This window comes from Moschus berezovskii, chromosome 2 (genome assembly GCF_049115385.1).
Source record: "Moschus berezovskii isolate FMDL1 chromosome 2, NW_MosBer_1.0, whole genome shotgun sequence".
NCBI classification, from domain to species: Eukaryota; Metazoa; Chordata; class Mammalia; order Artiodactyla; family Moschidae; genus Moschus; species Moschus berezovskii.
The window spans coordinates 98,803,099-98,823,236 of NC_142461.1; the positions used below are offsets into that span (position 1 = coordinate 98,803,099).

The window sequence follows — 20,138 nt, forward strand, 5'->3', positions numbered from 1 at the left end:
TCTGTGTGTGTTTAATACTACCAGGACTTAGGAAACTGGAAAGATATTCTTGTAACAAATATGTCATCATAACAAATTCTGGTAACAAAAATCCTTGTAACCAAATATTCTTCTTGGTTGTTTTTGGAAAATCCCTTATAGAAAAATGTTCTAAAATTTGTGGTTGTAATGCCTGAAAAAGTAAGATAATAATGATTGTGGGTAGAACCTTTTCTGGTTTTCATTGAAAACATTCTTAGAATGTATTCTTCAGTGAAATTCACACTCCTGCAAGTTTGCCTTTGGTAGGAAATCGTGGTTTTATGGCCTGACCACAAATGCTTATTGATTTGTGTCATTTGAAACTTTATATTTATATCCAAATTTTAAAAAAGAAAGCCATCGATGCTCAGATGTCCACATATACAGCCCAGGGCCTCTTGTAATAAACATGTCATCATGATTTTTAATTAAACCAAAGTTTCAGGCAGAGGCATTTTCTTATGTTTAGTGAGAAAACCATTCCCTGTGTTCATTGGTTTAGTTCCTTTCCCCTGGTCTTTCTTGAACCCATTCCATTTAGGCTCCTTCACAGCCACTTTGCTGTTAGTGGGTCTGGTCACACTTTCCAGTCACGTCCACGTTGCTCCATGTTATTGGCTCTCGTCATCCTTTTAGTCAGCCAGTTAGTGGCCTTCCTATAGTTGATTCCTCCCTCTTTCCTAAACACCACCTGTGTTAGTCTATTCAGGCTGCTCTGACAGGTACCACAGACAGAATGGCTTACACAACACAAATATATTTCTTACAGTTCTGGAGGCTGGAAATCTGAGATCAGGGTGCCAGGGTGAGATGGTTGGGTTCTGGTGAGAGCCTTCCTCCTGGCTTTCAGACAGCTACTTTCTGGAGGAGATGTGGGTAGGGGGCACTGTCTGGTCTGTTCTGTTGAGTGTGCTAATCCCAACAAGGTTTATCTAAAATTAGTTACCTCCCCAAAGTTCCATCTCCAAACCCTGTCATATTGGAGGTTAGGCTGTCAGCATATGAATCTGGGAGGATACAATCCAGTCCATGTAGTATATCCCAGGTGGTAAAGAATCCTCCTGCCAATGTAGGCAATGCAAGAGACCCAGGTTTGATCACTGGGTTGGAAAGATCCCCTGGAGGAGGAAATGCAACCCACTCCAGGATTCTTGCCTGGAGAATTCCATGGACAGAGGAGCCTGGTGGGCTACAGTCCAAGGGGTTGCAAAGAGTCAGACATGACTGAGCGACTGACACTTAGACTGTTAGAATCAGTCTTCAGGGGTGAAGCCATAGCCCTACATTTAAAATATTCTCCATCAGTCATTTTCATGCCACATGTGTAGTGTACTGATGGTAGAAATCACTGAAAAAAGCTTCTTAATCCTGGTCACAGTGCTGTCAGGCATAGCCTTTACCCTCATTTTACAGATGAGAAAACAGACTCAGGGAGTCTCGGTGAGAGGTCATACAACTAGTAGATTGTGGAACTGGGATTGAAGCCAGGTGTCCCGATCCTGGAGCACACCCTCTTTCCACCCCGCCCTGTTGCCTCTGCGTTGGCGGGACTGGTTTATATAGCTCTTCTGGTTTTGAGTTTTGGTTTGGCCAGTTTTAAAGCTATATAGTGAGGCAACACTAGAGTGAAACTTACTCCTGTGCTACTGTCAATCATTTGTACCATGTAGAAGGACTGGGGATAATGTGTTCCAGTAAAAATGATGATTGGAGTGATTTGAATATGCAGGAAGGTGCTTTGTGCCAGGAAGGCAGGCTGTAGGAGGTAGGAAGAAGGAAGAAAGCTCTGTGAACTGGCTGTGTTCAGCCCTCCTGAGGAAACTAGATTTACATGGGTTTAGGTTTTATAAGCAGATTTATGTACTCAGAAATATTCTCCCGGTCCCCTAAACAAACAAAATAACAGAAATAAGAGACCTAAAGTTATTGCTCAGTATCTGAGACATAGGTGTATTCATGAGAACGGTAGATAGTCTAGAGAGAACAAAGGAGAGGGGAAAAAGAATTAAAGGTTACAGGACTTCTAAGAAAAGGTTAAAGGCACTGGGATTATTTAACCTGCAAAAGTGAAAGAGGAGCAGGGTGATAAATAACTCTCTGTAGATGAATTGTGGTTGTTTTTACCAGTCAATACTTACTGAGTGACTTGTATCCTGAGATTATACTAAATATTTTAGGGGAATAATAAATAGCTCCTAGTTTCAAGGACTTCAGATTTAATCGAGTGGTCACAACATATATATATACCTCAGAAATGTGTGTGTATTTTCCAAAATTTATAGAATGATTTGGAGAACTGTTATTTAAGACCAAAGGCAGCCAACTTAGAAGAACTGATTAAGGAGGAAGGCATTATCTAGGGGAGCTGGGGATTGGTAGAGGAGTTGGTGAAGATATTTAGGAATGCAACACTGCCAGATTGTATTTTAGACAATTAAATATATATGGTAATATGTGTGTGTACATGCTTAGTCGTGTCTGACTCTGACCCCTTGGACTATAGCCTGCCAGGCTCCTCTGTCTATGGGATTCTTCAAGCAAGAACACTAGAATGGGTTGCCATTTCCTCCTGCAAGGGATCTTCCAGACCCGGGGATCTTTCAGACCCAGTGATCAAACTCTCATCTCCTGTGGCTTCTGCTCTGGCAGGCAGATTCTTTGCCACTTGAGCCACCTGGGAAGCTCTATGTAAAAATAGTACATAATTATAAGTAAATAATCAGTGTCTAAATTAATAACAGTGAAAAGATGACTATTTGGTCAAAAGAGTTTGGGAAATTCTGAGTTAAACAAATGAAACTGTTTTCTCTAGTACAGATAATTTGGTGCCTTTAAAGTGCTTATGTGCATTGTCAGTTTCCCAAAGGCAGCTTCAGTTCAGTTCAGTTCAGTGGCTCAGTCGTGTCTGATTCTTTGCGACCCCATGAATCGCAGCACGCCAGGCCTCCCTGTCCATCACCAACTCCCGGAGTTTACCCAAACTCATGTCCATCGAGTCGGTGATGCCATCCAGCCATCTCATCCTCTGTCGTCCCCTTCTCCTCCTGCCCCCAATCCCTCCCAGCATCAGGGTCTTTTCCAATGAGTCACCTCTTCGCATGAGGTGGCCAAAGTATTGGAGTTTCAGCTTCAGCATCGTCCTTCCAATGAACACCCAGGACTGATCTTTAAGATGGACTGGTTGGATCTCCTTGCAGTCCAAAGGCAGCTTATTTGGGGACAGATCCAGCTCTCACATGTTGGAAGGGCTGGTGGAAAGGGAAACTAGTATTGCTTTAAGATATATTTTGGGAAATGCTGCAGTAATACTTGGTAATGTAGACTTTATAACCTGTAGACAAAACATACATTTCATTGAGAGACTTCAAAAAGAAGACCACTTAAGTAGATTGAGGGGATCTCCCAAAGGGAAATTATTTCAAAATTGATTCCAACAAGAAGAATAAAGAGGAAGCAAGTGAAGAAATGGAGTGACCGTGGACAGAGCAAACTGATAAGCACCAGATATCAAACAGAGGGAAGATAGGTGCTCAACAGCGGAAGAGTACCCAGGACTAATGAGAATGTATATGAATAGTGTCAGGAATTGGCAAAAATCCTAAACACATTAAAAATAGCTTTTAAAACTAGAAAAGAGTACAAAGAAAGTCTCACCTAGATACTTGCTCAAAGGTAGCTAGCACCAGATTTTTGATTGCCAGAGAAGGGAGGGAACCTTTCAACTCATAGTTTAATTCCAATTTGTTTTTTCTTTTTCTCCTTTTTGTCAAGGAGAATGATTTTCATTGTGAGAAAAGCAAAATAAATATTGATAAGAGGAAATAGGCATTTAAATAGGAGACTGCTCTAAATGCGTTTTTATGCCAACTCAGAAATTTTATATACTTCAGGGTACTCAGGAATTTGTAGATGGGGTTTATTTAGCTACTGTCGAGGTTTAAAATATTATGGCAAATAGGAACAGAATCAGAAGATGAAAGGTGGGCAAATGTAGTACCACATTCTTAAGTTGGCTGCTTTGGTCTTGAGTAACTAATGAAAGTGGAGAAATAGTTTATAAACTGTAAGCCAGTGGTCTTGCATTGGTCTTGGGCTGTTTTGTAGGTTATGGCATTTAAGTTTGTTTTATCAGTATGTAGAGCGACTTCACTCTTCACTTTCACACATTCGAGAAGGAAATGGCAACCCACTCCAGCGTTCTTGCCTGGGGAATCCCAGGGAGAGGGGAGCCTGGTGGGCTGAAGTCTATGGGGTCACACAGAGTCAGACACGACTGAAGTGACTTAGCAGCAGCAGTAGCAGCAGCAGCAAGAAGTAGTGATCTCTGGAAGGTAATAATTAATCACTTAGAAAAAATAACTTTGGACATAATCTTTTCAGGAAAAGCACATGATTGTTAGATTGAGGAAATGTTATAGATATAATATGTTTGGATTCCGTAAAGCATTTTGTGAAGCCCCCTGTGATGTCTTTTTAAAATGGTGGATTTGTAACTAGTTAAATGATCATCTTTGTTGTTCTCGTAAGAAACTGGAGGAAGAGTGAATGCTTGGTGATAGATTGAAGCAATGCGTGAAATTGCAATTACATTAGGTATAATTTAATAGAGACAAATGGCAGACCTTGTATTTGGTAGAAAAACAATGCCATCCATTCATGATAGATCTGACAAGTCTTAACAGTAGCATATGCAAAAAAGAAATATATTTTTTGTTAACTGTAAATGCATAGCAGGTGACAGCAGATCATGGCTGCCCCCAAGTACAATTATAATCTTAAGCTTCCTAAAGAAATCATATATCTAGACTAATGATGCTGATAGTTACTTCTTTCTCGGTAGTTGCCAGATCTCTGTTGGAGTATTGTGTTGTGTTCTGACCATTTTATTACATGACAGACTAACTGTGGTTTGGGAGAAATTATCCAGCATGGTGAAGGGACTTAAAATCATGTGTTATGCAGGAGAGTAAGAAAATTCTTAAGAAGGAAAACTCTATTGGGTTGATCAAAAAGCTTGTTTGGGTTTTACCGTAACATCTTAGGAAAAACCAGAACGAACTTTCTTGCCAACTCAATATTTGTTGTGCTGTGATACAGGGAAAAAATCTTTTGACTTAAAAAAAATTACTCTCAGAAAGTTTCACTAATCCCAAGCAAATTGGTAGAATTGCAGTGTTCACAGCAATAGATAGTATCAGTTGAGGCTGGGATCATTGAAAACAAGAAAAGTAACTATTCAATAGACTAGCGTGTTTTGTTTTTCCTCAAAGCTCTGTCATTTCCATCCAACTAGCATGGCAACCCACTCCAGTGTTCTTGCCTGGAGAATCCCAGGGACAGCGGAGCCTGGTCGGCTGCCGTCTATGGGATCTCACAGAGTCGGACACGACTGAAGCGACTTAGTAGCAGCAGCAGCATCCTAGTGACAGAATGTTAGAATTGGTAACCCGTGATGTCTGTCTTGATACAGCATACCGCATTACAATAGTTATTTACTTTTAATTGCTCTTTGGTCACCAAACCACAAAAATTTGGTCCTGTAGATTTTGCTAGTCACTACTGTGAAGGAATATTCAGCAATAAAAACAAACAATATTAAAGCATGCAACAACATGAATGACTCTCAGAATTGTTATACTATGTGAAAGTAAACACAGAAGACTACATACTATATGAACCCTTTAATATGAAATTCTGGAAAAGACAAAACTCTGGTGACAATGTTAGGTCAGTGGCAGGGGTAGAGGTCAAGGGAAGGAATCAATTGGAATAGGAATGAGGAAGCTTTTCAGGGGATAGAAATGCTCTTTGTCTTGTTCGTGATAGTGTATGCATCAGACTGTGAACCTAACGTTGGTGAAATTTATTGAATAAAATTATACTTCAGTAAAACTAGAGAAAATAAAAAATTGTCCTGGCCAGAAAAATGAGGATGAACTTTCTCTTTAGAAAACCAAGTAAAAAAAAAAAAGGAGAAAAAAAATCAATAATTCTTTCCATAAATCTTTGAACTTTGTGTGTGTCTGTGTTTTAGGAAGAACTTGAAACAGCCAGGAAGTTTCTATATTATGAAATGGGCTATAAATCTCGATCAGAACAGTTAACAGATCGCTCTGAAATTAGCCTACTGCCTTCAGACATTGACAGGTACTTCTAATAAGTTTCTGTCTCTCCTCTCTCTTTTTGTCTTCACTTACCTAAGTATATTTTTCCATTATTTAACATTGTGTTCCAGGTACAAGAAGAGATTTCATAAATTCGATGCAGACCAGAAAGGCTTTATTACCATTGTTGATGTTCAACGTGTATTAGAGGTATTTTTTATGGTTCAGTATCTTTGATAGCAGATGAATGTAAAGATTATCCTAGATAATTTTTTTCTCATCTAGTGCTATCTACAAGTAATATTTCTCTCTGAATTTTTGAAAGGCTAGTAATGTTAATAAAAGGATATACACAATTTTTAGTGAAACTTCATTATTTTGTGCTTTCCTTTTACTTAGAGTATCAACGTCCAAATGGATGAAAATACACTACATGAAATTCTGAATGAAGTAGATTTGAATAAAAATGGACAGGTTGAACTCAATGAATTTTTGCAGGTGAGTTGTGGTGAAAGGAAACAAGTGTATTTGCTTTTTATCTATCGGTCATCAATAGATACTCAGGAATGGATTTCAAAGTCAATACAGTTGTCACCTCATTCTGAAAAAGAAGAAAGCTTGAAGCCAGCGAAGGTTGATACATCTTAAAGGATATGACTTTGCATGGTGTGTGTTTTTTTGCTTTATATAAGATACATTATGCTGTATCAGGCAATTTAGATTAAATCTAGGTTAATTATGGCTTAAAGGGATAAATCAGAAATGTGCTTTATAAAGAAGTACGCTGTGGGAGACCACTGCTGGACACTTCTTTACTTCTGAAGTACGAAGTTTATTTTTAATAGAGGAAGTTTAAAGAAATCAAAGTTGTGTTCATTTGAGAATCATATTCACTTGAGAACCCAAAATGCAATGGTTGTATTCTTACATTATAACAAACCTGAAAAGCAAGAGAAAAGAAAGCTATATTCTAGGGTCAAGGCCATGTAATCCAAACATCTTTATTTCTAATTTTCCACTTATTCAAGTGGAATAAGTTATTGCACTTATTCAAGTTTAATAATAACTGGAAAGAAAGTAAATTTTGTTAATTCAAAATGGATGCTACACATGAATCCTTAAAAGTTCCTTAAAAGAAGGAAACTCAACAACCTCATACATTATTTGTAACTGTCCATAGAACTCCGCTCTTATGAAGAATGTATTGGTTTCCAGACAGGTCAGGTTTTTTCTGTAGTGCTTCTTGTGCAGGTATTTCAAATGAATGCCAGGTCTTGCTTGCACCATGGCAATGATGAATGCTGAACATGAAATAAATTAATGCTGGGGATTTTGGTCAATGTCAGCCCTTTCTTCACTGTGTCAAGTTAAACAAACAAGATCAAGGCAAAGGAAATGGTAATTGTCTCTCTGGAGATGAGCAGCGGATAAGAGCATTGTTGAATCTAAATGCAGAAAATTTTCAGGGTTGTGTCCAGCATTACAAAAAAGAATGTTACTTCTTTAGCTTACTGTTTAACTAGGTGGACATTTGAAATTGAGTTTAAAATGTATGCTTGGAAATTAGAAACCATTTCATACATTTTTTGTCTGGTTGTTTTCTTTGAGAAATTTTTTTATCTGTCTCAGGATTTTAGAAAACTTTTCTTCAAATAAATAACTAATGCTTAATTTCATATAGGTTGTAAATAAACAACAGCATTTAGGCTTCAAAGACCTGAGGTCTTAGAAACAATAAGAGTCTAATGTTATGGATACGGATTTTGGGTGTTAAGTAATTTTCTTGAGTGCAGTAGAGCTAAACACATAGAAAATAATTTAAACCACCTGCAAGTTTTCTTGTAGTCTTTTTAATAATTATTTCTTGTCCAATTCTAAGTGAAAGAGACTATTCATGTTTTACTAAGTGCATATATAGTATAATTTTCAACTTAAAAAATGCTGATTATATTTCTTATGAAATATATTCACACCCAAATATTATTTTTTCTTGTAATATGGTTTTAAGGTATATGTAATGTTTGAAGAAAACTGATTTGTTAAAAGTTGATACATCACACAACCTTTATGGATAAAGGAAAAAACAAACTCCAGCTCTCTTAGTTCTGTTAGTGCTGATAAACTTTGAAGGTATTCGTTGAATTAGACAAAACAGTAAACAAGACATTGCTGTCTTTAGATGTCAGCATTCTTTGTTATACCATTCATAGAGAGTATCTTTTCAAGGTTTTGTTTCATTTTTATTAAAATAGTTTCCTTTTTTGAAGATTAAGAGCCCATGTGTATCCCATTAGACAGTTTTGAATATAGATATTTTTAAATAGTCCTCATGGAAGGTCTCTGTAGATTCTGCATCATTACATGACTTTATTTTTAGGTTTGGACTCTAATGACACTTCTGCATGTAGGAGTCCATCTCTAATAAACAATAGCTTGTGAAACAGCTTTTAATAAGTTCATGAAATTCTGATCCAGCCCCTTGGCAGATGCCTCTGACCCTTATTCAGAGTCACTTTTAAGAAATGTATCTCTTTAGGCTAGAAACTATAACCCTGAAAATATTTTGAGGATTTACATATATATATATATATATATACTCCTGATGAATGACTAAATCAGTTCTTTAAAAAATAGATTAAAAAATACTGAAGAAGTGAGATCAAGAAAAGCAAATAGTTAAAACCACATCAACTTGAAAAGGAAAAAAAAAATCCCCACGCTCATAATTGCACAGTGCCTTCCAGATTAAAGGCCTTTGCCCGCTGACTGCATGTAATTTCAAGACTAATTCTGATTTTATCCACTGGATAAAAATGAATTAGCTAAAATCTGGGCTGTGGAGTGCTTTTACTTCTTAAGGTAGATCTCTGGGTCCATTTTCAAGGACTTAAATGTAAATGATTTTAAAAAGTCTTTAAGGAATTTGGATTTGGGGGACTTGAAGTTGTCAAGTACAATAACACTAAAAATGAGTAGTTAAATATGTCATGGTTTGTCTCTGTTCAATCCCTGAGATTCCTTTTTAAGATTTTAAAATGGAATTAAAGATTCAATATTTGAGTTGCTCAAAAAAATGTATATGTGCTGAGCTCATTAAGGGGCAAAATGTGATGTATTCAATCTGCATTTTAAAGGCAGACTGATTTGCTAGATAAGTGTTAGTTTTTGCAGCCCTGGCAAAATACCTGCCCCTTTTCCCTTTTGAAATGTTTGAAAATTGTAGTTTCTTCTGTGAACTGTAGTACCTGCTATGGTTTTTGATAGGATCACTTAATTATCCTCACCTGCTGCAAGGGTTACTATTAAAATGCTGTGAAGGCCAGGAGTAAGCTGGTCGGCCTTTTGAATCTGTTACCTATTTTCTCTTTAAGCTGATGAGTGCTATTCAAAAAGGAAGGGTGTCTGGAAGCCGGCTCGCTATACTCATGAAAACTGCAGAAGAAAACCTCGATAGAAGAGTTCCCATTCCTGTGGACCGAAGTTGTGGAGGATTGTGAGTCTGAGCAGTGAATCCACAACTGACAAACATAGGAACAACAAATCATCATGTAACAAACCAGAGAGGACTGCCATCACTCCCAAACAGTAGACACGGATAGCTGCCTTGTTTTAACACTGGAAAACATTCCAAAGCTTTTGAATGTCGATGTAGACCCTTTATTGGTGTTTGCCATGCAGTCTAGCTTCTTAAAGTGTATTTTATCATCTTTTCTCATTTTCTTTGCACACTGTTTTAATGTTTTGCTTTCATTTTGTGATCTGTTAGACTGGACATACTCCCTTTCTGTTTATTCATTTATTCTAAGTCAATTTGAGAGGCAGAATATTTTGGCAAAAATTGAAACGAGAAGCTGGAAGCATTTTGTGAGATACACAAAGCTCTGGACATTAAGCTTGTTGATAGTATTTGTTCTTAAGAGAAATGGAGTGGGACCTATTAAAACAATAGCATTTCTGGAGACCTCTCAGTCCCCTTCTTCCTCCAGCTTGTCTGCCTTCTTTATCCAGACTTTATATCTAGAGTGTGACTGGTAAACTGGAGAGGGAAAAAAAGTTTAGATCTGGTTATAAGAGCAAGTCTCAAAGAGAATCTCTGAAAGCTTCCAGGATCACAGGAATGAAATGGGAGTTACAGTGATGGTTTCATCTCAGCAGTTCATTGTTCCCTCCAATCAGTCTGGTTTTTCTTTGACTATTACAGTTGCCAGGAAGATCCCTGCTTTTCTTATTTTAAAACCAGCATTTAAGTGGCAAGTTGGATACAGTGGGATGGGACTAGATTTCTCAAATCTTTACAGTTGTAATAAATTTAAGGATTAAAAACCTGTGTTCACATAGCCACATATATAGCACAGTTTTCAATTCTCAAATCCTAGATGTTGGAGCATGTGATACCATCGAACATGGCCTAGTTTGCTCAGGTTATTGTATCAGTTGGAGGGAATATTTATAAACAGATAGTAAAAGAGAATAGAAATAACCTATTAGTTAACTTTAATTATAATTATTTGTAAAAAGGCACACAATTACAATATTCATGGTCATTTTAATTGCTTAAAGCCTTTCTCCTTCTGTACTAGATGGAAAAGTTCTCAACCAAAAAGAAAAAAAGAAAACCACACTTGACACACACTCATGTCCACCATCACACACATACACAGTCACAGAAAGACAAAACAAAAAGATCAATCTGCCCAGAATTTAGTAAATACATAAAATATTGAATTTAAAAGGCCAATTTGGCATGCTTTTGTAATACTTTGGTGGCATTTTAGCCAGTTGTCTGAATATGTCTTCTTCGTGCTTCCTCTTGTGAAGTTAACTACCTGCTTCTTTTGATTTTTAAGATCACGTTGTGTATAAAATAGGAAATGTGACCCTTTTTGAATGTCAGGTTTTCATTGTGCAGACTTAATTTTTCAAACTGGTACATAAAACAGTTTTGTGCTGTTATTTCTATATATGTCAACATTGTAGAATATCTTTATGTCTCATTCGAGTTGGGCATGAGCCTGTCTGTCATAATATACACACTGGAGGCTAACTCACCTAAGCCCCCACCCTCACCTCGGAAACAGATAAGGTAGCACGGTAACTCATTTTGCTTTTAAAATGAAGTTTAGACTTGCCACTTCCTTAAGGAAAACCTAAAACAGAGCAAGTAAGGCTCCCAAGTATCACTGTGAACTTTTTCTTTTAAGGTGTGATTTTTTTTTTTTTTTGCACTGGTTCTTTTCCTTTTTCTTTTTTTTAAATAATAGATGCATGTGGTTTTGTAATTTTGTTTTTCTATCAAGACAGTAATTTCACTGTTTAGAGCCCAGCGACCCTTAATAGAAGAGCTGTTCTTTAAAACATCAGAGATGATGTACCACAGTATTATACATTTGTGCTCTCTCTCTTTCTCTTCATTTCTAGTTAAATCAAGATAACGATGGCTTGTCTCCCCCCTGAATCCATTACAGTAGGGACCGAGCTTATGACCTGAGTGGCCTGGGCAGAACTGTTTTTGAAAAGAGGCCTTGTTTGTGCATGCTTTGCTTTGAGTGAAGTTCCTTTAAGGACAAAGAAAAGCACACTTTTCTTCCTTTGAGCATATCTGCCTTTGCTTAAAATCTGCTAATTCTAAAACATACGCTCCTTCACCATCCCAGAGTCTCGTCTTGGAAATGAGCTGGTTCCAAGTCTTTACTGTGAATAAAGCACCCCCGCATTTTGTATAAAGTTCTTAATTAAACCTGTACAGCTTCTTTACCTGATTTCAGAAAAGGAGAGAAGAAATACGGGGTGGGGTGTAAGTGTGATTCAAAATCTATTCCAAGCGCAAAAGAATTTTTCTTCTTTTTTATATAAATATGGTATTAGCTGATTCTGTTGGGCTGGGTGTGGGGTGTGTGGAGACTGTCTTTTGTCATCAAGTGATTTGTTTAAAGAGCCTTTAATGGGATTCAGGTGAAGGTACCCCCATCTGTGGTGAAGAGCTGAATGTTCCCTTCAGTAGCCCTTCGCACAGTCATAACAATAGTGATAATGCCAGATTATTTGTTAAGCCAAGGTTGTCTGCCTCACTGCCGTCATGCTGTTTGCAATATTCTTGCTTTCAATCAGTTTAGGATTTCCACTACTAAATGCATGCTCCCTATTCTGCTTTAGTTTCTAGCTTTGTATTGTCTTTTTCAAAGTATGTAGTTTGCTCTTTTGTACAACAACAAAATTTCATTATTTTACTGAACATACTGTAAGAATGATCATTGATCTTATTTCCCTTTTTTATGTATTTGTAAAGATTTTTGGCATATGAATGTAATAATATTGAAGTCAGTGACACTAATAACTTGCACTGTTTTGCATTATGTCAACCCTACATAGAGAGTAAAAAAGCCCTACTGTGCTTTGAAAGAATATCAAGTATAAGCCCAGTTCTGGAGTCAGTATATACACTGCATGTTTTCATATATGGCATTTTTTATGTATTGTGTTGGGTTATTGTTCTAGATTGGACTGTTAAATACTATGAGGCTGGGTTGTCATTTTTATAACTGTCTTGGTGTTTTATCGCCATTATTTATTACTTTTGATATACAGAATGAGCTGCATGCATTTATAGAGCAATAAGAGGATGTATTTAATGTGCCTTGTTTTTAACTGAATAAGAACTGAAAGCATGAATCAATAAAGCTGATTAAAATGGTCCATTTACTGGCATGTTGATGTACCTTGCAGTCAGAAATAACTTTGATGACTTGTAGTTTAAAAAAAGTTTGGAAATATTTTCACAAACTGTATTTTTAATTGCATTCACACATTAATACTTTTCACTTGCAATTTTGTAATTTTATCTCAAAAGTGAATCCCTGCATAGACTGATGTAATTTTATGAGACTGCCAGATTTATTTGTATTAATTTGTTGCTGGAGCCTTTAGGGCACGACTTCTGTATTTGTGCAATCCTATTCTAAAATTACATGCATCCTATTACAACTCTGTTGAATTTTTTTTTCCTTTCTTTTTTTTTCCTTTTGTCAACCAGAGCCTTTTAGCCTGAGCATTCCCAGGCACACTGATGAATTTTATCATAACCAAAATCAATAGAAATGAATGGGAAAGATTACATAATCCATTTTGATCATCTTACATGTCAAGTTAGTGTAGGGTTGCCAAGTGTTGATAAATGCTCTGACAGAAAAAATGCTATATATTTTCATTGTCAGTAAATCAGTAAAGCTGTTATCAGTTTTAACACAAATTTTATAGTGCCTATGTTATTTTATAGGTTTTAATTTACACATGTATATGGCGCATTGTCTCCATTTGTGGCTGAGAAGCGCTGCCTCTTAGTTTTGCAGGCTCAAAGGCCTGTGTGAGCTTTTGAGGTTCTTTGAAATCATATGGAATAACACAGAGCACTAGTCTCCAGACAGAATTTGTTCAAGGCCTGGAAAAATTATCTAACAGCTCAGAACACTGTTTATTGATTTAGCTCATCACACTTCATAGCAGTTTAAAATTTGTCAAAATACATTGCTCCTGGCTTTCAAAATGTGTAAAATTTTGGGTAATCCAAGGAAGAGAAATAGATACTCACATCAATACTTTGCAATCTTGGTCAATACTGCCTTATCCCTCGTGGCAGATTTCACCTGATGACATTTGACTTAGGAAGGAAGCAGACAACAGAAGTTTTCAATTGTTATGGCACCCCTGCAACTAGAGAAGTTCTGTATCAAGAGTTTGAGTCAATGAGCCTTCTGTGCCTGTACCTGGTATTTTAGGCCTCTAATTAGCTACCCTGCGTGTGAAACACATGCGCAGAAGAAGAGATACACCAGCCACAATGACACCAAAGATAGTTCTGCAGGTCCTGTGGACCCTTGGCAAAAATCAATAAATATACCTTTGCACGTTGTTAGATACTTGATCCAGAACAGTAAGGTTGATTTGACCTAAACAAAACAATCACTTTTGCAAAATGATTGAAGCTATCTTCATCCTCCGCCTGCGGCATCAAATTCCATTGCTTAACAAACCCTCCCATCCGTTCCCTGTCATTCCATGTATTCACACAGGGGTTGCTTGAATCCGTGTAGATTTAGGTGTGTATCCTGTAGTCACAGATAATAGTTCATGTTTCAGTGGAAGAGACGGGAGGATTGAGTCTCACTTGTGTAGTAGAACATGGCACGTGGTGCAGCTGGTTTCACCCACTTCTGAGCCCTTCAAGCCCACTGTGTTGCATCTTCAGCAGGACTTATGCTTTCATCCTCCAGGAACTCCTGTAGAGCCGGGGTTCACTCCTTCATTGGCTATTTGCTGGAATTCCTACAGCGTGGTGTTTCAAGGAGTTGGGAGCTGTAGAAGTTGTTTTGTTTTGTTTTTTTCTTTTGGCCCTGGTGCTATTGAAAAAACAGGTAAAGGAGAATCTTTAATTGGAGGCTGCTTTTTCATGCTCATAGGATTTCTTTATCCAATCTCATACTATAAAACTGGCTCTAACTTTTATTGTGTGTGAGATTTCTTTAAAAAATCCAACTTAGGCATATATGGTTTTGCCTTAAAAGCTACCTCCCTCTGTTTGTCTAAGTGATGTCAATGTAATGAGCTCGATCAACAGATCACTTTCCTTTAACCTGACCTTAATGCCCTCTTTAAAGCATCCAGTTTTCTCTCTTTTCCCTCCTTTTTTCAAAGGTCTTAGAGTAAATAGCTGCTGTTTCTCCCTTTTAATTCGTTGCTTGTTAGATTTTTCTCTTCCTTGCTTAAAATCAATTTTTTTTGTTTTTCATCCCATCATTAATTGATTTACAATTCATTTTTATGCATACAGAGTTTCTCCTATCCAAGTTAAGAAGCTGTAAATCTTAGATCCATTGAAATGACAGTGAGAAATATTTCATTTTACCTCATGAATCATTTGCCATCCTTATTGCAGAAAAATGGCAAAATTATGGTGTACCATGTTTTCATAAATTACTCTGCCCACCACCCCCCCATCCCCTGCCCCAGCTCCAGCCCCAGTTCATTTCATTATTTGTTTGGAAAGACTATAAGAGTCAGAATCTAGACACTTGTGGTAAACAATTCTGATTTTATAGCAGGCTAATCAAAATTTCATAACATCACAAATTAATTCCTCTGGTCCCATGAAGAATTTAGTTCATGTACAAAATATATCATCTATTTTATAACTCAAAAATAGCTTGATATTAAAGTACATTCTGTGATTTGCTAGTATAACAAAAGGGGAAGAGTGCCGAATTCTTTAAATAATGTATATAATTTTTATTGGGTTTCATATGTCAGAGTAGTCATTTATGTCCTGAAAGGTGTGTGCTTTGCACTATGTGCTTGAACACTATTAAAAAATCATGGCTTCTTCCAAAAAGAACAAATCATAGGTTTGCATTTCACATATGACCTGAAATGAAATATCTTATACAGAGAATCCCTCCCGCTGCCCTTGGGAATATTTTCAAAAGTAACAAAATATTTCTAAAGATAAATATTTTTTAAAATGTAGTGACTGAAAGCAGTTCCTATAATGTTTTAACATTGCATTATGAACAGATTTGTCTGTGGCCCTTAATCTTTCTTCTGTTTTCAGATCTTTTAAGGAATTCTGGTCAGTTATTTCTACAATTGAAAAAGTCACGTTTATCCTGATAAATATATTCATCCTAAGGAACTGCTAAACTGTTCTCAAAATGGGCCATTTTTTAAATGGAGCTTATCCAGCTTGATCCATGCTTTAAACAGCACTGAACCATTAAATAAAAACCTGGGACAAAATGCCTTTGAAAAGGGTTAATTAGCTTTAATATTGATTTATTCCGTATAGGATGCTAATAGACTAGAACATTTATTTCTGTTTTGGATCATTAAAAACTGGCTTTCGTTCTTGAACAATTTGTTTCTAATAAATAAAAATTAGACCAATTAGAGTAGTTTGAGTATAACCTACAATACATGATGCACTTTTAAAGAAAACAGAAAGCCTGGGTCACTTATTTCACAATACATTGCCATTCCATCAGACATACTGTCCGCAAAATACTCAGGAGATCATTAAGCTCAGGATAGAAGTATTTCTACTTTAAAAAGGGAGAAGGGGTTAAGGTAGGACAGAAAACTCCCTAAAGCTGAACTGGCACATACTGATCAAGGTGCCACTTCATACTAGAATGTGTTCCCATATTCTCCATTACTTAGGCTTCTCCATTCATTGGCTTTACCCTTGGAAAATATTGCTGCATCAAAAAAGTTTACCCACCCGCCCCCCGCCAAGGTGCTTGCCTATCTGCAGGGGATACCGCCCTTGCTGTGCTTAGTTCTTGTTCTAATGCTGCCCTCTAATGGATACCACATTATTTCATTAGACCCAGAACAAAAGTAAAATTTCAGCTTCTTCGAGCTCCTCCTGCCCTAGTCCATCACGCTCTGAAACTGTGATCTGATCATTTTTTGTCCTGTACAAGAGCTGGTGTAGGAGACCTTCATGTCAATTGCATGGAGTCACCGTGGCCAAAGCTGCCTTCATCTTCCGGGCAGTAGAGGGGCAGCCATGCTCATTTGTGCTCTAGCAAACTTTCCTTTTTTTCTCAGCCTGCAACTGGAAAGAATTGATGTTCGGTTTGGAGGGGGGAGACTTAAAAATGAGGAATAAAAACAATATAAGTGCTGTATTAAGATGATATGCTGTATGTTTTATCAGCCACTGGCACCTAGTTCAAAAGACAAAAAAATTAGCAGCAGTGGTTTGGGAATAGGCCTGTGCACGCAGTGGATAGCAAATCCATACATGAAGAATATCAGCACTTTTCACATGCTGCTTCCTGACACCCATTGCTAGAGCTGAAAACTATCTCTATTGTCCAGTTTGATTGCTTGAATCAAACTGATTTACAGCAAATCCATCTGAGCTTTGATAAATCTATTACAGTTTCATTTCACTGATTTCATTAACGTGAATAAAACCAGCCATGCTTTCTGCATAACTGCCTTTTAATGGCTTGGCCCTGTCACCTGCCTGAATATTAATCCCCCTGACTTATTGCTCCACAGAGGGAATGAGTAATGGGTATTTGAATGTGATCAGCACAGTACAATGCAATTAAGGAAGCAGTACTGTTCTGTGCCTTTAATCCTGAACTAATTTGAATTGCAGTTTGATAGCACAGTGAATCCTGCATAATTATGTAGGGTGCATATTAAACTCTGTGACAAACTGGAGAAGCTTTTAACCATCACAGCTATGGTAGACAGGGGAAGGCCAGAGGCAGCGAGCCCACTATCGGACTGAGGGCTCAATTAATAGAAAATCTTCACCAGGAAGAGCTTGGAGAGCAACAGATCTTGGAACACAAAGTGTTGACTTGTTTCAAATCGATTTTATTTTACTGAGAGTTGGGCTTTCAGGGCTTCCTTTGAGTTTGTAAGATAGCAAGGGGAAAACTATTCCCTAACAAAACTTCATATTCTCTAAGTACATTCAGCAGTTAGAGAACAGCAGCGTGATAATTCTTAGCCTCTTAGATATTCAGTTATTTGGTTCTCTACTGTTCTATAAAGAGTACAGTCAAATCAAGACCAAAACTCAGAATTGAACTGGAAAAAAAATGCATACATGCACACCCATGCACATGTAAAACTGTTTAGAATGTTCTCACAGAAAATATCCTTTTTCTCCTAAAGTTTGAAAATCATTTTATCAGAAGTCAGGCTTCCCTGAAATGTACATATTATATGATGGTCGGTTATTTATTGTGCTATATGGATGTTTTTACTCAATATGAGTGCTAGAGATGTTTTAAAAACCATTAAAACATTCCTCACACAAATATTCTGTATACTTTGGATCTTTGTGAATGTATATATCGGCAATTGATTTGCCGGATGACTTGAGTTTGTTTTTAATCCAAAATATATCAACTCATGGCTGTTGCAGAAAATAAAAGTTCAGAAATAAAGACATAGTTTGTCACCCTGACCTTGTGGTTTTCCTCGCTAATGTTAGTCTCACATCTCAGTAAGAATAAGGAAATTAAATGTATTAACTTATGTCTCAGGTTGGTCCTGCAGGGGGAAATAACCATAAAAGGTCAGAAATGACTAATTTCCTGCTGTTAGGGCATTTAAGGTAAAGAATCAATATCATAATTTTAATACACATTATTATCCAAATAAAAATGACATCTTGATTCTATTGAGCTATTTTTATATAGCACTCTCACGTTACTTTGCCACAGTAGCTCTGATACTTAAGCGCTTTGTAGATGGAATAGAAAATAATAAGGAGGTTGCTTTTACTTAAATAGGAGAAGGCAGAACAATTATAGTCAGAGAAAACCTGTGCTGGAAAAACCCCAGAACTGTTTTTCCTATAATCCATTCAATGCTTATTTAAACTTAGGAGTTTTTTTGTGTGTCATGTAACTTACTTATTGATACAGTTGATGGTAGATATATTTACTGAAGCTGTAAGAAATTTGGGTACAGGAAGATGTATGTTTGAGGAAAATACTAGCACTATATACCCTAAAATAATAAATCAATAAAAATAATTTTTTGCTCTCCAATTGGGAATATAGATTTAATCTGACACATTGTTATCCAGAAAAACCCAAAAATCAAAAAGCAAATGTAAAATGCATCAGTCAAAATGAAGTTGGGGGAAGGAGTGACTTCCCTAAGGGTGTACAATAATATTAGCAGGATTGCAAAGTTTTTCAGTCTAATTGAATCCAATAGAATTACTGTAGGTTGTTAAGAGTCACCATATCCTGCTGGACTACTCTAATCTAAATATTGCTAGTTAACCTTGTTTTTGAAAAATACATTGGAAAAAGCTAAATGGAGCCTCTTTCCATAATCAGTTTACATTATGTTGCACACTAACTGTTGATTACATTTTCCAAAGATGGATTATTTCCCTTATGCTACCTGAAATGATTTTTTCAACAACAGTATTCAACTCTGGTTTAAATAATTTTGTTTTATAACCTTGAAAACATAAATCATAAGTGAGAATAGATAGAAGTATAAAGAAACAGGGGGGAAAAGTACCCTAGAATTAACATGAAAACACTTTTTGGGAGACAGTGTTTTCTTGTAAATCAAAGCAAGTAATTGAATATATGGCACTCCAGAAAAATGAAGTATTTGAAAGCTGTGCAAAATGTAGCATATATTCTGTTATTGAAACTGCAGTAAGTCAATAAAAAAATACACATTATGCTTGAAATCATACTTTAAGAGTTTAGCGTTCGATTTATGTATTATAAGAGGTTACTTTTGCATAGGGAAATATTAATCTAATTTTATGCGTATTTTAGAAAGACTTCTGAGATGCTCACTTTATTTCATTTGTTTGTGTTAAAAGCATGCTAATAAATACTAAGAGCCTGTTGTTGCTGTTGGACATATAAAATGTTTTCATGATCTTTGTTCACTTATCTATTTAGAGGTTTTTTAAAAGATGTTAATTATGGCTCATCCTTTGTAGCATGACGAGTAGTTTTTACTAATACAGCACTATGAAAATAATAATAAAAAAAATCCTACTTTACCCTTACCTCCACCTCCCCCCACCCTCATTATTATTGTTGTTGTTTTTTAATCATAAAACAATTCTAGGCAGCAAGAGTAGTATGTTGCTTGGGCTAAGGCTGGGCTGTTAGCTAAATTAAGCCATTGTGACTCAAAATCCTCCTTTAATAAGGTTCATGCTGTCTACAACTTCATCATTTTCTGCTGAATGATAATTACTTTATTCAATCATGTTCAAGGTTTTAGTGAAAGCTAGCATTGATTGATTAACTTCAATTACCATGCTTACATTTGCATAGATAAAAACTGCTTTTCAATTTGTGAGTGGCACGCCAGTGGAAACCCTGCGCTGATATTTGCATTTCAATGTGAACAGTGAAGAATAAAGGTGGAAGAGAGGTCTGATCAGTGCTAAGCCCTTTCTGCTTCAGTGCTTAAGCATTTTTCCATAAACACTCTTGTTATGATGTT

At 36.6% G+C, this 20,138-nt stretch overlaps 1 protein-coding gene across 3 annotated transcripts in view; it reads left to right on the forward strand.

Moving 5' to 3' along the window:
* GPD2 (glycerol-3-phosphate dehydrogenase 2) overlaps positions 1–19,684 on the forward strand; it is a 163,635-nt gene extending 143,951 nt beyond the window's left edge. The window contains exons 14-18 of one of the 3 annotated variants that reach the window (XM_055396938.2): positions 6,056–6,168; positions 6,257–6,335; positions 6,525–6,623; positions 9,497–9,618; positions 11,544–19,684. In XM_055396938.2, the coding sequence (XP_055252913.2) occupies positions 6,056–6,168; positions 6,257–6,335; positions 6,525–6,623; positions 9,497–9,618; positions 11,544–11,547 (417 nt within the window). In that variant the 3' untranslated portion in view covers positions 11,548–19,684. Of the gene's footprint in view, positions 1–6,055; positions 6,169–6,256; positions 6,336–6,524; positions 6,624–9,496 lie in introns of all 3 variants that reach the window. The other 2 variants (XM_055396939.2, XM_055396937.2) reach the window with 2 other exon arrangements.
* The last annotated feature ends 454 nt before the right edge of the window (positions 19,685–20,138 follow it).